At 41.9% G+C, this 14,944-nt stretch overlaps 1 protein-coding gene across 3 annotated transcripts in view; it reads left to right on the forward strand.

Moving 5' to 3' along the window:
* LOC135173778 (nipped-B-like protein) overlaps positions 1-14,944 on the forward strand; it is a 265,346-nt gene that overhangs the window by 183,600 nt on the left and 66,802 nt on the right. For all 3 annotated transcript variants that reach the window (XM_064140921.1, XM_064140923.1, XM_064140922.1), the window contains 5 exons: positions 10,631-10,822; positions 10,977-11,048; positions 11,136-11,225; positions 12,323-12,426; positions 13,660-13,746. In XM_064140921.1, the coding sequence (XP_063996991.1) occupies positions 10,631-10,822; positions 10,977-11,048; positions 11,136-11,225; positions 12,323-12,426; positions 13,660-13,746 (545 nt within the window). The remainder of the gene's footprint in view (positions 1-10,630; positions 10,823-10,976; positions 11,049-11,135; positions 11,226-12,322; positions 12,427-13,659; positions 13,747-14,944) is intronic.

Below are 14,944 nucleotides of genomic sequence, written 5' to 3' on the forward strand. Positions count from 1 at the left end.
AATCTCAAACAGTGAATTAAAAGAAAAAAATAAGTAAAGCAAAATTATTTGTTGGTTGGGAATGGAGAGGACTGTTAGGAATTTCATAGATTTTTTATCTATTTAGCCACACTAACTTTTGAAATTCTTAAATGCAAAGTAAAACTAATTAAAGAAAACTTTCACATTAAATTATATATTTTGAGGGATTCTAGATTCACTGTATCTACTGATTTGTACTGTTATTAATATGTATTTCAGAATTCTTCTGGTTATCTAAAACTGAACCTTAAAAAATTGGAAATAGTAATTGTTATAGAAGAAGAAGATAAATTTCATTGAGTATCTCACAGCAAAGTGGCATTCCGTTAAATGATGAGAAATTTAACATTGATTAAATATTTCTCATAAAATAAGCACTCAATGTGTTATTGCATAAATGTTTGACAGAATTCAAAAGGAAATTGGATATTTATATTCTGGATAGTCTTTGGTAACAAATTAACTTGCTCTTTAAATATTTGTCAATATTTATAGTTTTAGTTATTTTTTTATGATCATCAAAATAAACTTTGCAGAGGAATGACTGACTGTGAATAGCTGTTCCCATATTCATCTTATTTGCCTTGCAGAGCCAGCACACATTCTGTTTTGTTGTGCAGCATGGATAAACTGATCAATTGAGATTTCTGCTGAAAAGCAATATTGGAAGTCATTTTTCTCATGCAAGTTTGTTTGGGGTCAGAATTCATCCTACAGAGCTTAAATTGGTACTTGATGATTTGTAAACTTTAGAGGCTGATTTACTCAGAGTCACAGTATAGTAGAGGTTGGAAGGGACCTCAAAAGATCATCCAGTCCAACTCCCCCCACCAGAGTGTGATGGATTAGGAACTCTCTTCCCTTACTATTTGAAATTTCCTAGACCAGCTTAGATGGCTTGGAAGTAAGATGAAGCTTTATTTACAGCATGGCAACATTTACAAGCATATATACACAATATATACAAGTATTTACAATTATATACAAGTCAGAAATAATACAGAAATCCAATTTCCCTCCTGCACAAAGAAAACTGCCCAGAAGAGTTCAAACATCTTTCTCTCCCCTCTATCTCAGATGGACAAACAAAACAAAGCAGAAGCCAGTAGCCGGCAAAGCTTATGTGTTAGTTGCTGAGATTGGAGGTGAGATATCAGAGCAGATCAGGGTTAAAAGGAAGTGATTAGATCCAATGACACAGATCAGACAAAGAAACAAACAGGGCGACATCTCAGGACAAAGTGAGATTACATTATTTATTTTTTGACTTTTTATCCCTCTCAGCAAGCCAATGGATGATATGGACATCATCATTATTTTCTTTTCACAACCAATGATCTATTTTCTGCCATTAAAATATTCCAATTAGCCTCAAACCAGGACAATCTACCCCTCTATATCATTCAGTGTTTTGATGGAAATTATCTCTCTGATCTAAAACAATATTTACAATGATGAACAGCAAAGTCCATATTTTTTTCAGTTCATTCTTCATTCTGGCTATCTCAGATGTAACTGGTTCAAAAGCTCAGAGAACAGGAAACAATTTGTCTCCTTCCAGATGAGATAAGAACAGGGATTTCCAGGTGTCTTACTCATGCTCATATACAGTAGATTTCTTGTAGATTCTTCCTTTGGATGCCATGTTGTACCTGAAACAGAAACTCGTAACAGCTTGTGTTACACACTCTGAATTTTAAACTTTCTCAGCTAAAGTTAGACTTCTCTGTGGAATACACTGTATTTCACCAGTCTCTTGAATAACCCAATATGTATGACCAGGACCTTCATCAGAAACCACCCCTCAGACAGGTTTCCCTTCACCCAAAGGAGAAAATGCCCAAAGTTTTTCTTAGCAGATTCTTTTCATGTACAACAGGAACTTTATCTACGTCTATTGTTTCTAACAAATAGAACCATAAAATGGTTTAGGTTGGACGGGTCCTTAAAGATCATCCAGTTCCAACCCTCTGTCATGGGCAGGGACACTTCCCACTAGCCCAGGTCGCTCAAGGCCTCATCCAACCTGGCCTCGAACACCTCCAGGGAGGGAGCATCCACAACCTCCCTGGGCAACCTGTTCCAGTGTCTCACCACCCTCACTGGAAAGAACTTCCTAACATCTAGTTTGAATCTCCCCTCTTCCAGTTAAACCCCTTTACCCCTCGTCCTGTAATTACAAGACCTTGTAAATAGTCCCTCCCCAGCCTTCTTGTAGGCCCCCTTCAGATACTGGAAGGCTACTATAAGGTCTCCTTGAAGCCTCGTCTTCTCCAGGCTGAAGAGCCCCAACTCTTATTGCCTGTCCTTGTAGCAGAGGTGCTCCAGCTCCCTGATCACCTTTGTGGCCCTCCTCTGGACTTGCTCCGACAGTTCGATGTCCTTCTTGTGTTGGGGGCTCCAGAACTGCACACAGTACTCCAGGTGGGGTCTGACAAGAGTGGAGTAAATGGGGAGAATCACCTCCCTTGCCCTGCAGGCAGTGCTTCTCTTGATGCAGCCCAGGACATAGTTGGCTGTCTGGGCTGTGTGTGCACACTGCCAGCTCATGTTTCTGATTGTGCAGGTCCTGCTCTGTTTACAGGATCCCTACTATTTACAAACCATGTTGCTTGTGCTAAATGTTTGTCCCAGTTTTTCAGAGTTCCACCCCCCATGGCTTTTAGGGTGGTTTTCAGCAAACCGTTGTAGTGCTCAATCTTCCCTGAAGCTGGTGCATAGTAGGGTATGTGATAGATCCATTTAATACCATGCTCTTTGGCCCAGTTTGTCACAAGATTGTTCTTGAAATGAGTGCCATTGTCTGACTCAGTTCTCTCTGGAGTTCCATGTCTCCACATGACCTGTCTCTCCAAGCCAAAAATGGTGTTACGTGCAGTAGCATGTGGAACTGGATAGGTTTCCAGCCATCCGGTGCTGGCCTCTACCATCGTTAGCACATATTGTATGCCAGAATTAGAATGAGGATATGACAGTAGATATAGCATATGCCCACTGGTATGTTGCATCTCTGCCTTGATGTCCAGATGAATCATGGGCCCAATGAGCTAAGAACAGTTCATCTCGGTGTTTCCAATCAAGACCTAGATCACAGTTTGTGTCAGCTTGAAAAATGTTAGGAGCTAAATCTGTCTGATGGTTCTGTCGGTGTTCATCAGTAGTTTTGCTCTTAGACATATGTGCATCTATGTGTCCCAATTTCACTGGAATCTTCTCAAGACAAGCATCAGTGTCTTCCCACAGATCAGCACACCAAACAGGTTTTCCTTTCCTCTGCCAACCATTCTTCTTCCAGTCCTTTAGCCAACCCCATAGAGCATTGGCTACCATCCACGAGTCAGTGTAGAAGTAAAAGATAGGCCAATTTTCACGTTCAGCCACATCAAGAGCAAGTTGAACAGCTTTTACCTTTTTTGCTCCATTCCCCCTCATCCTCTCACTACCTGATATCCTAAGAAGTCCCTCCCCGACTTTTTTGTAGGCCCCCTTCAGATCCTGGAAGGCCACAATAAGGTCACCTCAGAGCCTTCTCATCTCCAGACTGAACAGCCCCAACTCTTTCAGTCTGTCCTCATAGGAGAGCTGCTCCAGCCCTCTGAGCATCCTCCTGGCCCTTCTCTGGACACGCTCCAGCAAGTCCACATCTTTCTTGAAATGGGGGCTCCAGAACTGGATGCAGTACTCCAGGTGGGATTTCACCAGAGCGGAGTAAAGGGGAAGAATCACCTCCCTTGACCTGCTGGCCACCCTTCTCCTGATGCAGCCCAGGATCTGGTTGGCCCTCCAGGCTGCAAGTGTACACTGCTGGCTCATGTTGAGCTTCTCATCCACCAGCATCCCCAAGTCCCTCTCTTCAGGGCTGCTCTCCAGCCACTCACTGCCCAGCCTGGATTTGTGCTTGGCATTGCCTCGACCCAGATGCGGGACCTTGCACTTGGTCTTGTTGAACCTCATGAGGTTGGCTTGTGCCCACCTCTGCAGCCTGTCCAGGTCCCTCACCTCGAGCCTAAATTTCCCCTGGCGCAGCTTGAGGCTGTGTCCTCTCATTCTGGCGCTGGCCACCTGAGAGAAGAGAGCAACCTCCTCCTGGCCACAACCACCCCTCAGGTAGTTGTAGACAGCAATAAGGTCTCCCCTGAGCCTCCTCTTCTCCAGGCTAACCAATCCCAGCTCCCTCAGCCTCTCCTCATAGGGCTGTGCTCAAGGCCTCTCACCAGCCTCGTCGCCCTTCTCTGGACACACTCAAGCATCTCAATGTCCTTCCTAAACTGGGGGGCCCAGAACTGAACACAGTACTCAAGGTGTGGTCTAACCAGTGCAGAGTACAGGGGCAGAATGACCTCCCTGCTCCTGCTGACCACACCATTCCTGATGCAGGCCAGGATGCCACTGGCTCTCTTGGCCACCTGGGCACACTGCTGGCTCATGTTCAGGTGGGTATCAATCCCCAGATCCCTCTCTGTCTGGCTGCTCTCCAGCCACTCCGACCCCAGCCTGTATCTCTGCATGGGGTTGTTGTGGCCAAAGTGCAGCACCCTGCACTTCGAGCTATTGAACACCATCCCCTTGGACTCTGCCCATCTGTCCAGGTGGTCAAGGTCCCGCTGCAGAGCCCTTCTGCCCTCCAACCCAGCCACATCTGCCCCTCACTCCTCATCTATTAATGTTGTGACCTGTTCATAGAAGGCCACCAGGTTTATCAGGTAGGATTTGCCCTTGGTGAAGCCATGTTGACTGACTCTTCACTATTCTCCTGTCTCAGTAGTGCCTCCAAGAGGATCTGCTCCATGATCTTACTGGGCACAGAGGTGAGACTGACTGGCCTGGAGTTCCCTGGCTCCTCCTTCCTACCCTTTTTGAAAACGGGAGTTAGGTTTCCCCTTTTCCAGTAAGTGGGGACGGCACCAGACTGCCATGACTTTTGGAATATAATAGAGAGGGGTTTAGCAACCTCATCTGCCAGTTCCGTCAGCACCTGTGGGTGTGTCCCATTGGGTCCTATGGACCTAAACACTTTCAGATTCTTCAGGTGATCACAAACCCGATCTTCACTTATAATGGGCAGTTCTTCCTTCCAGACCCTGCCGTTATCTTCCATGACTCCAGGAGTGTGGCTGAAGGCCTTTCAACTGAAGACTGAGGAAAAGAAGTCATTGAGAACCTCAGCCTTTTCCATGCCACTCGTGACCATTTCACATGTTTCCTTTCTGAGGGGGCCCACACCTTACCATTAATATTCTTGGTGTTCCCTTTGATCTCCCTGTCTAGATTCAAGCCAATCTCTGCCTTGGCTTTCCCAACCAGATCTCTAGCTTCTCAGGCAACTTCCTTATATACCCCCCATTCTAGCTGTCCTTTCTTCCACTCCTCGTAGAGTTTCTGTTTGTGCATCATACAGAGATTTGACAATTTCACAGAATCCAGGAATGTGTAGTCTCCAAAATCCCACTGCACCCAAGAAAGATAGAGTGTCCTTCTGACTTGTGGGAACTGCCATGGTGGAGACTTTGTTGAGCACATCCTGAGGAATGTGACGGCAACCATCCTGCCACCGCGCTCCCAGAAACTGAATTTCTCTGGCAGGTCCTTTGACCTTGTCTCTCTTAATGGCAAAACCTGCTTGCAGCAGAATGTCAATGATTTTGTTACCTTTCTCGAAGACTTCCTCAGCAGTTTGGCCCCACACAATGATGTTGTCGGTGTACTGGATGTGCTCTGGAGCTTTACCTTTCTCCATTGCATTGTGGATGACTGAGTGACAGATGTTTGAGCTGTGCTTCCACCCCTGAGGCAAACGATTGAACTGGTACTGGATTCCTCTCCAGGTGAATGCAAACTGAGGCCTGCACTCCTTTGCTATGGGAATAGAGAAGAAAGCATTAGCAATGTCTATGGTTGCATACCATTTAGCCTCCTTCGATTCCAGCTCGTACTGGAGTTCCAGCATGTCCGGCACAGCTGCACTCATGGGTGGAGTCACCTCGTTGAGGGCACAAAAATCTACTGTGAGTGTCCATTCGCCGTTAGCTTTACGCACAGGCCAGATGGGACTGTTGAAAGGTGAATGAGCTTTCTCGATGACAGCCTGACTCTCCAGTTGACGAATCAGCTGATGAATGGGCAACAAAGAGTCACGGTTAGTTCTGTACTGCCTATGGTGAACAGTTTGAGTAGCAATTGGCACTTCCAGATCCTCTATGTCATGATGTCCCACAACTGCAGATTCATCTGAAAGTTCAGGTCTAATGGACAATTTCAATTTACCATCCTCAATCTCTACAGATGCTATACCAAAAGCACATTTGGGACCCTTAGGATCTTTGAAACAGCCTTGTCTCAAAAAGGCAATTCCCAGAATGCAAGGCGCATCAGGCCCAGTTACAATAGGATGTGTCTTCCACTCTTTACCAGTTAAACTGATCTCAGCCTGTATCTTAGTTAACTCTTGAGATCCACCAGTGATTCCAAAGATAGAAATGGACTCTGTCCCTTTGCAATTGGATGGCAATAAAGTACACTGAGCACCTGTGTCAACTAAAGCCCTGTATGGCCCAACTTTTGAACTGCCAGGCCACCTAATGAATACATTCCAATAGATTCGGTTCTCTCCACTATCCCTTTCCTCCTCCTGGCTGGAGGCAGGGCACCCCTAATGCTGAACATGGCATGTGGGGTGTACACAGTGATTGGTGGTGTTGTGAGAGAAATTGCACGTGATTGCTGATGTCTAGGTGGAATTTGTCTCCTCCTGGGCCGGAATTGCCTTGCACAAGGTGGGCGTCTGTTCCTGACTGCAGAAACATGCACCCATTCAGATGATGCAGGGATGGTATCCTTTACCAGATTGGAAATGGAGTTTTTAAGTTCCTCCGTCAGTTCTTTCATGCTGTCTTTCATCCCCTCTATCTCAGTAGTCATTATATTTATGCAGAGTTATCCACAGTGACGCACATGATTGCTGATGTCTAGGTGGAATTTGTCTCCTCCTGGGCTGGAATTGCCTTGCAGGAGGTGAGCGTCTGTTCCTGCTGGCAGAAACATGCACCCATTCTGATGATGCAGGGATGGTATTCTTTACCAGATTGGAAATGGTCTTAAGTTCCTCTTCCAGTTCTCTCATACTATCTTTAATGCCATCTTTAATGTTATTCTTTATTTCTTTCATTTTTGTAGTCTCAGTTTTTATAGCAGAGGCTAGGGCAGAATGTGACAAGCTGTCCTCTACCTGCCTGAGCTGGTCAGTGAACTCACCAACAGTGAAAGACCTTCCATTATCACTCCTTGATAGAAACTTGCTGGCCAAGATGTTAGCATAGGATGAAGGAGCAAGCTTAATAAGCTTCTTCATGAGACCTGTTCCCAGAGGAATGTCATCAGGCTCATGTGTGCCATGATCTCCATAAAGCACTTCCCTCACAGCAAACTCCTTCAGAAGCTTAATTCCCTGCTCAACGGTGTTCCACTTCTTGGCCACCCATGGCAGATCATCTCGGGAAGGATATCTCATAGCCACAGCCAACAGAAGGCGTGTCCACAAGCTAACCTTACCAAGAGGACTTGCTAGGTATTTGTCCACTCCACTCTCCTTGGTGAGTGGCCCTAGTTGTTTGGCAGACTTGTCTCCTACCTGCAGGGCATTGGCACCAATAGTATGCCATCTCACCAGCCAGCTTAGGAGTGGCTCTCCTGATTCCCTCGAGTATTCCTTTCTAACTTCCCTGACCTCTGTGAGGGGATCATTGGAATCCTGGATGTCATCCTTCTCCTCTTCCTCTTGTTGTTCTTGTTGTCCCTGGCCTAGAAACGGAACTCTCCTAAGAGCATTCTTAAACTCATCAGAACCATCCTCCTTCTTGGCAGCCAATCTCACAAAGCTCCTCTTGTCAGAGTATTGTGATTTTAGTATATTGGCTGTCTAAGACTGTATTTCTCCTCTTCTTCATCTTGTGTAGCAGAGATCCCCTCTCCTAAATCCTCTCTTGAATCATTCTCTGTCAAATGTTTCATCTTAGCCTTAGCTTTCACTGGAGCAAGGAAAATTGGAGCTGAAAAGGATTTGGAAGTGCCTTCTAGCGGGTCTGTATTACTGAGGGTCTGACCTGAGGCCTGTGAGTTTGAATCCGGTTTTGGGTTAGAGGTTTCTGCTGCCTGAGGATTTGAACTAGGTGAAGAAACAGCAGAGACTTGAACAGCTGGATGTGTTCTTTGGCTGCCTGCCATGCTGTTGTCAACAACCAAGGCTTTGGCAGTTGTTCCAGAACCCGCAGAAGGAGGTGCAGCGCTGGACATGGCAGCCCCCCTTGCTCTTCCCTCAAACTGACGTTGTTTTAAAAACATTGCTCATTTTGAATTCTGGGAATCCTGACAAATTCTGCAGGCTTTAATTCTGTTTGCGTGGATGCTTGTCTCTTTTTCTGTTTTCTTAAAGGAGCTACATTCGAATGTCTCACGCATAATGCCAGCATTAATGCTAAATCCAGAATCATTAGGGTTAAGATCACACATGATAAATATACCATTGTACCATGTGTGTAAAATTCATTACAGGATTTGTCAGGTCCATTCTAGGCAGGATTACTTGCATTAAACTGTTGGAGAAGAAAGAGGAGTTGCAATATTTCCTGACTTATTAAAAGTAGATTCAGCAATAATTTCAGTAATATTGAAGCCAGTCCATCTGAGATAGTAGTCTCCAAAGTCCAAAAACATCCCTTTAAGCTTTTTCCATATATCAAAAGTCAATGAACCAATTTTCACTGTCAAAAAATGGTATAAGAACCATGCCCCTATGGAGTACAAGATAGAAAATAAAATGAAAAATAACTTAATTCTTAATTTCCAGACTTAATTAGCAATCAATCAAATTTAGTTAGCTCCACGTTGGGCTCCAAAATAATGGATGTGACAGTTTGGGTGTTCCCTGCCCCCCCACACTTAAGAAATCACCCAGAATAGACTCAGTCAATCTGGAAATTGAATGAAGCTATATTTACAGCTTAGCACTATATACAAGCAGATATTTACAATATATGCAGCTAGAGACAGAAACATACAAGTTAAAAAGGTAATACAGAAACACAACAGCCCTCCCAGAAACCAGGGTCCCCAGGAGGGGCTCCCAACCATCCTTCCACCTCCCTTCCACCCCTCTACCTTGTCCCAAACTTTGCCTTACATTCAAGGTGAGTTTGGAGAATCAGCATGGTAGGTTAGGAAGCAGACAGATTACTTACAGACAGCAGGTTAGGGAGAGAAGGGAGGCAGCCAGAGCCAGAGAGAGCAACTCTGTTATCTATGTTTGTGTTCTTGTTTTTATACATCTCAGCAAGCCTATGAGTGAAGTAGACATTATCATTGTTTCCTCTTCACCGCCTATAATCTAATTCTTCTCACCAAAACATTCCAGCTAGCTTCAAACTAGCACAGTATCGCCACAGGCTTAATGTTGTTGCTTTTATTAGTTCTGAGTCTGGGCTGACTATTGACTATATCCTGATATGTTTCCTCAAGAAACTGTAGTTTTGGAAAGAACTTGTCAGTTCTGTTCCAGCCCTGTCTGAATGCTTAGAGCCATTTCGCTCAGAAAAAAAACCCTATATACAGTCATACATCTCTAAACTTCAGGAGACATTGGTAGACACACACAGATGTCAGAAGAATAATAAAACTCTGCTAGTTTATAATATAATGTTTTGGAGTACATTTTGATTGTCACAGCACAGTCTGTGTTAGACATTATATTTGCTAGCCCAGTTATCCTGCTACTGTCGATAATGGAGAGTTGTCCCAGTTGGATGAAATTACCTCCTCCTCCATATGCTTTTTCTATTACATCTTAGCACCCTCTCTCCTTCAAGATTGTCTTTGAAACAACAAGGAATTCTCCATTACACACACACTATTTCCATCAAGTTTTTGTTTCTATATAGAACATTTATGAGTTTTTGACATTCAGTTCTGAGGCCTTTAGAATCACAACATTAGGGGCTAGAAAGGACCTTGAAAGATCATCTAGTCCAACCCCAGTTCTCAATCCTGAAAACTGATTATAATCATCTGTGGCATATACTCACTGTCTGACCCAGAATTATGACTCCAGCTTTCTCCTTTACACTGAATTTCCTGCAACATATATCAAGACAAAGTTGTAGTTGTCTTGGTAAAACAGAATAACTTTAAGCAACTATGTTGCAAAGTCTCATTGGAACTTGCTGACAGATGGGCAAAGCAATCACTGAATTGGAACATGGACACCCAGTAATAGTCACAAATTATACAACCAAACCAAAAAATATATCAGTGTTCTCTTATGAAATAATGAAACTTATTTTGATTTGTTCTTACTTTCCTGACTGTTTTAAAGGACAAATGCCCTGTAACTTTGTATTTTTAAATGTTTGATGGTGTCTTTGCAAATTTCAAGCATGGTTTTCTTGTAATTCAAAACAAATTGTTAAAATAATGCCATGACGGAATTTTATATGATAGTTTTAGTGTTCACTTGTTTTACAGAACATCTATATGATAATGTCTAACCTGCAAATGTATCATTCTGAGCTATTGAAAGTGGAATTTTTACACTTTTAATAAAAATGCATTTAATTTCTAGCTTCTCGTAAAAGACATAAAAAGGATAGAGATGAAGCTTGGGAATATGAAGAACATGACAGAAGAAATTCTGGTGACCACAGGCGAAGTGGTTATTATGAAGGAAGGAGAACTGGTAGTGGCCGTTACCGTAATCACAGTCCTAATGACTCTGATATGGATGATTATTCTCCTCCTCCTAGCCTCAGTGAGGGTAACTGATTGTTTTGTGTTCTTTTAAAATATTTTCTTTCATAATACTAGTGCATTTATAAAGGATATGGTAGACATTTAAAAATAAACATTTTTACCTGCAGTATTTAATATAAGCACGAGAAATGTAAACAATCCTTTATTCTCTTAATTAGTGGCTAGAAAAATGAAGAAAAAAGAAAAACAAAAGAAGAGGAAAGCTTATGAACCTAAACTAACACCTGAAGGTAATTTTAGAAGATTTACTTTCTACAATTTGTATTTTCTGTCTTTGATATAAAATAATGATATATACATTTATTTTTTTCAATCAGAAATGATGGATTCTTCGACTTTCAAACGATTTACTGCTTCAATAGAGAATATTTTGGAAAATTTAGAAGACATGGATTTTACAGCTTTTGGTAATATGTCAGAAAGTTTCAAAATGCTTCCTCCAATTAGAAACACAAGAAACAAAAAATTGTATCTCGGTATTTTCAAACTTCCTTCTATGATTTAATTGCCTGTAATACATTCTATGGTATATTGCATTTATATGATTTCTACCTGAAGTGGAGGCCTTTACCTTTTCAGTTTCACTTGCTGATATAGAAAGGAGTTCCTTATTTCTCCCTGCAGAATCCATAGGGACATAAATAGCAATGATATAAATAGTCCCCTGGAGTGGGCACAACCTTGAGATGTCATTAGGGTGCTCCTTTCTGTCAAACATATCTTCTTAAACAACACTAACATAAGATGTTTCTCTTGCTAGTAATGTCAGAGGCACATGATTTTGCATCTGTTGTGATCTTTGACCCAACAGATCTTGGTTAATCAATTCAGCAGCAGAGTGCTTATGCACTTATGAGTGAGGGACTGAATCCCTATATGCTCCTTACCTATTTTAGTGGAAAATAAGCCAGCTTTCTACATAAGTGTCTAATGAAGTAGTTCAAGTTGACCTAGATGACTTTCTATTTAAATGGATAATTCATTAATTTTTTTCCTACCGTCTTAGTCACAAGATTAGAACAACAAAAGGAGCACAATAAATAAATCACTATGGCAGTGGTGTCTAACCTTGGGTTAAAAAGTAAATTGATTCTTTATATATGTTTTGTAACATCATGCAAATTTTTGTAAGGGTGTGATTAAGATGCAGTGTATCCCAAGGTACTTAATTTCCTATGTGTTTTTCGTCTATTGCCTTTCCCCTAATTTGAATCTTAGAATTAGGACTGCAATAATTTAAGTTTTGTTTTACTGAAACAAGGATGATGATGCAAGAGTTGCAATAAATGGATTTTGCTAAATTAAAAATATTCTTAATTTATGATTTGCAGTCATATTTAACAAGTAGTTGTTTTGACACAACCAAAAGTTTTCATCAACAGTCTCCATGGATGGAGCTAGCTATTTGGAAAATCAGTTCTTTTGCTTCAGTTGTCTTTTTCATATTGGCTATAAAATACTGGTTTCCTTGAAGTCTTATTAAAAATAGGATGTATTTTTTTAGGTGGTGATGATGAGATTCCACAGGAATTGCTTCTGGGAAAGCATCAACTTAGTGAGTTGGGTAGTGAATCTGCAAAAATCAAAGCAATGGGCATTATGGACAAGGTACAGCTTCTCATAGTATTTAACTTTTTTTGAGCATTTAATTTTGTTAAATGCACCAAAAATTGTGTCTCTTGTAATAGTCACACATCAACCTATAGACTTTGCTTCTTACAGCTAGTGTTGAGCAACCACAGTAAAACAGAACCTACTGGCAAAGTTAAAAAATCCACCCTTTCTGATATATGCAGTTAGTGCAATATAAATGTATGTCCAGTAAGCATCACATTGAATTGCCTACTTCCTTCCTCTTTCCAAAGAGTCCTTTCAAACTTAGACGATTTAATGCCCCAGATTATAATATTAATTTTATGTAGACTGCATATTGTAGAGTTTTTGTCATACTCTTCCTGACACACACTATTGATATCACACCTCTAGAAACAATGTTCTTTCTTTCTGTAACTTCTTACAAATCTTGAGCATGCCTGCTCATGACCACTTACTATGTTTATGAAGTGTCTGTGAAGCCACTTACTATACAAGTCACTCTGAAGGATTTTCTTTAATCCAGGATTTTATATATTTTTCCTGGTCTTTTATTCAATTTCCCAACCTTCCTTTGTAGCATGATGCCAGCCCAAGTGTTTCTCTTTCCTGGCAATTCTCACCCTTAAGATCTGTTCCTTGTGTTTTTTCCACATATTTATGTATGTCTAAAATCAGAATTTTGTTGCTTCTGAAGGTGAGCACTATTAGTATCTGGATTACTAAAACTGACTCTCTTGGAGTTTAGCACATATTATTAAATCATAATTCTATAGAACATTAGTGAATGCTTGAGTTACTTTTTTTCAAAATGCTATTTTTTCTAAATTAATACAGTTATTAATATGTTTCCTTTTTATTAACACTCGGATATCAGAGAGTTTTATTTCTGTTTGTCCATAGAATTTGGATTTTCTCTTAAAGCTATATATGGTCAGAATTTGTGATTAATACATGGTTTTGGCAATTTTCCGTTTCAAAGACTATACAGTGTTAATTTCAGGTATGCAGTTGTACATATATTTCTATGCATTTTGTGGGTTGAAAATGAAATTTGATTGCAGTTTTAGAACATATTTCCCTAGTTTAATTCTGTTATTGCTGTTATCAATTATGCTGTTTCGGAAACCAGACAAGTCAAGATCCAATCCTTATCTCAGATTACTTACAATTTAAATTTGTCAGATTACATAATGTGTTCTAGCCTTCATCCATGGGTTGTTTGGTGTGTTTTGTTTCTTGTTTTAGCTTTCAACAGATAAAACAGTAAAAGTTCTAAATATTTTGGAGAAGAATATTCAAGATGGAGGAAAGCTTTCTACATTACTCAATCATGTGAGTTTCAAATCGCATCATTTCACACCATTGTGTATAATAGGGTTTTCTTCATTTGAGTCACATATAGTAATAGTTCTGAACTGTGCTATTGTACAGGCAGGACAGATTCTTTTTCTCTGTACCAGGGAAGTTATTGAAAATTCAACTTTTAAAAAATTATTATTACTATCTTTATTACAATATTTCGGTAGCACCCAAGGGTACTGAGAGAACTGGCTAACATTATCACTCTGCCACACTCCATCATTTTTGCCAAATCGTGGCAGACAAGGAGAGGTGCCGGAGGACTGGAGGAGAGCCAATGGTACTCCAGTCTTCAAAAAATGGCAAGAAAGGTTCCAGAGACTGAGAGGGAATTTAATAAATGTTTATGAATATCTGAGGGTTGGGTGTCATAGAATCATAGAATCAACCAGGTTGGAAGAGACCTCCAAGATCATCCAGTCCAACCTATCCCCCAGCCCTATCCAGTCAACTCGACCATGGCACTAAGTGCCTCATCCAGTCTTTTCTTGAAGACCTCCAGGGACGGTGCCTCCACCACCTCCCTGGGCAGCCCATTCCAATGCCAATCACTCTCTCTGTGAAGAACTTCCTCTTATCATCCAGCCTATACTTCCCACAGCACAACTTGAGACTGTGTCCCCTTGTTCTATTGCTGGTTGCCTGGGAGAAGAGGCCAACCCCACCTGGCTACAATGTCCCTTCAGGTAGTTGTAGACAGTAATAAGTTCACTCCTGAGCCTCCTCTTCTCTAGGCTGCACACACCCAGCTCCCTCAGCCTCTCCTCATAGGGTTTGTGTTCCAGGCCCCTCACCAGCTTTGTTGCCCTTCTCTGGACACCTTCCAGCACCTCAACATCTCTCTTGAACTGAGGGGCCCAGAACTGGACACAGCACTCAAGGTGTGGCCTGACCAGTGCTGAGTACAGGGGAAGAATAACCTCCCTTGTCCTACTGGCCACACTGCTCCTGATGCAAGCCAGGATGCCATTGGCTCTCTTGGCCACCTGGGCACACTGCTGCCTCATCTTCAGCCTACTCTCTATCAGTACCCCCAGGTCCCTTTCCTCCTGGCTGTTCTCAGCCACTCAGTCCCCAGCCTGTAGCGCTGCTTGGGGTTGTTGTGGCCAAAGTGCAGAACCCTGCACTTGGCCTTGTTAAATCTCATCCCATTGGCCTCTGCCCACCCATC

Source organism: Pogoniulus pusillus, assembly GCF_015220805.1.
Source record: "Pogoniulus pusillus isolate bPogPus1 chromosome W unlocalized genomic scaffold, bPogPus1.pri SUPER_W_unloc_1, whole genome shotgun sequence".
NCBI lineage: Eukaryota > Metazoa > Chordata > Aves > Piciformes > Lybiidae > Pogoniulus > Pogoniulus pusillus.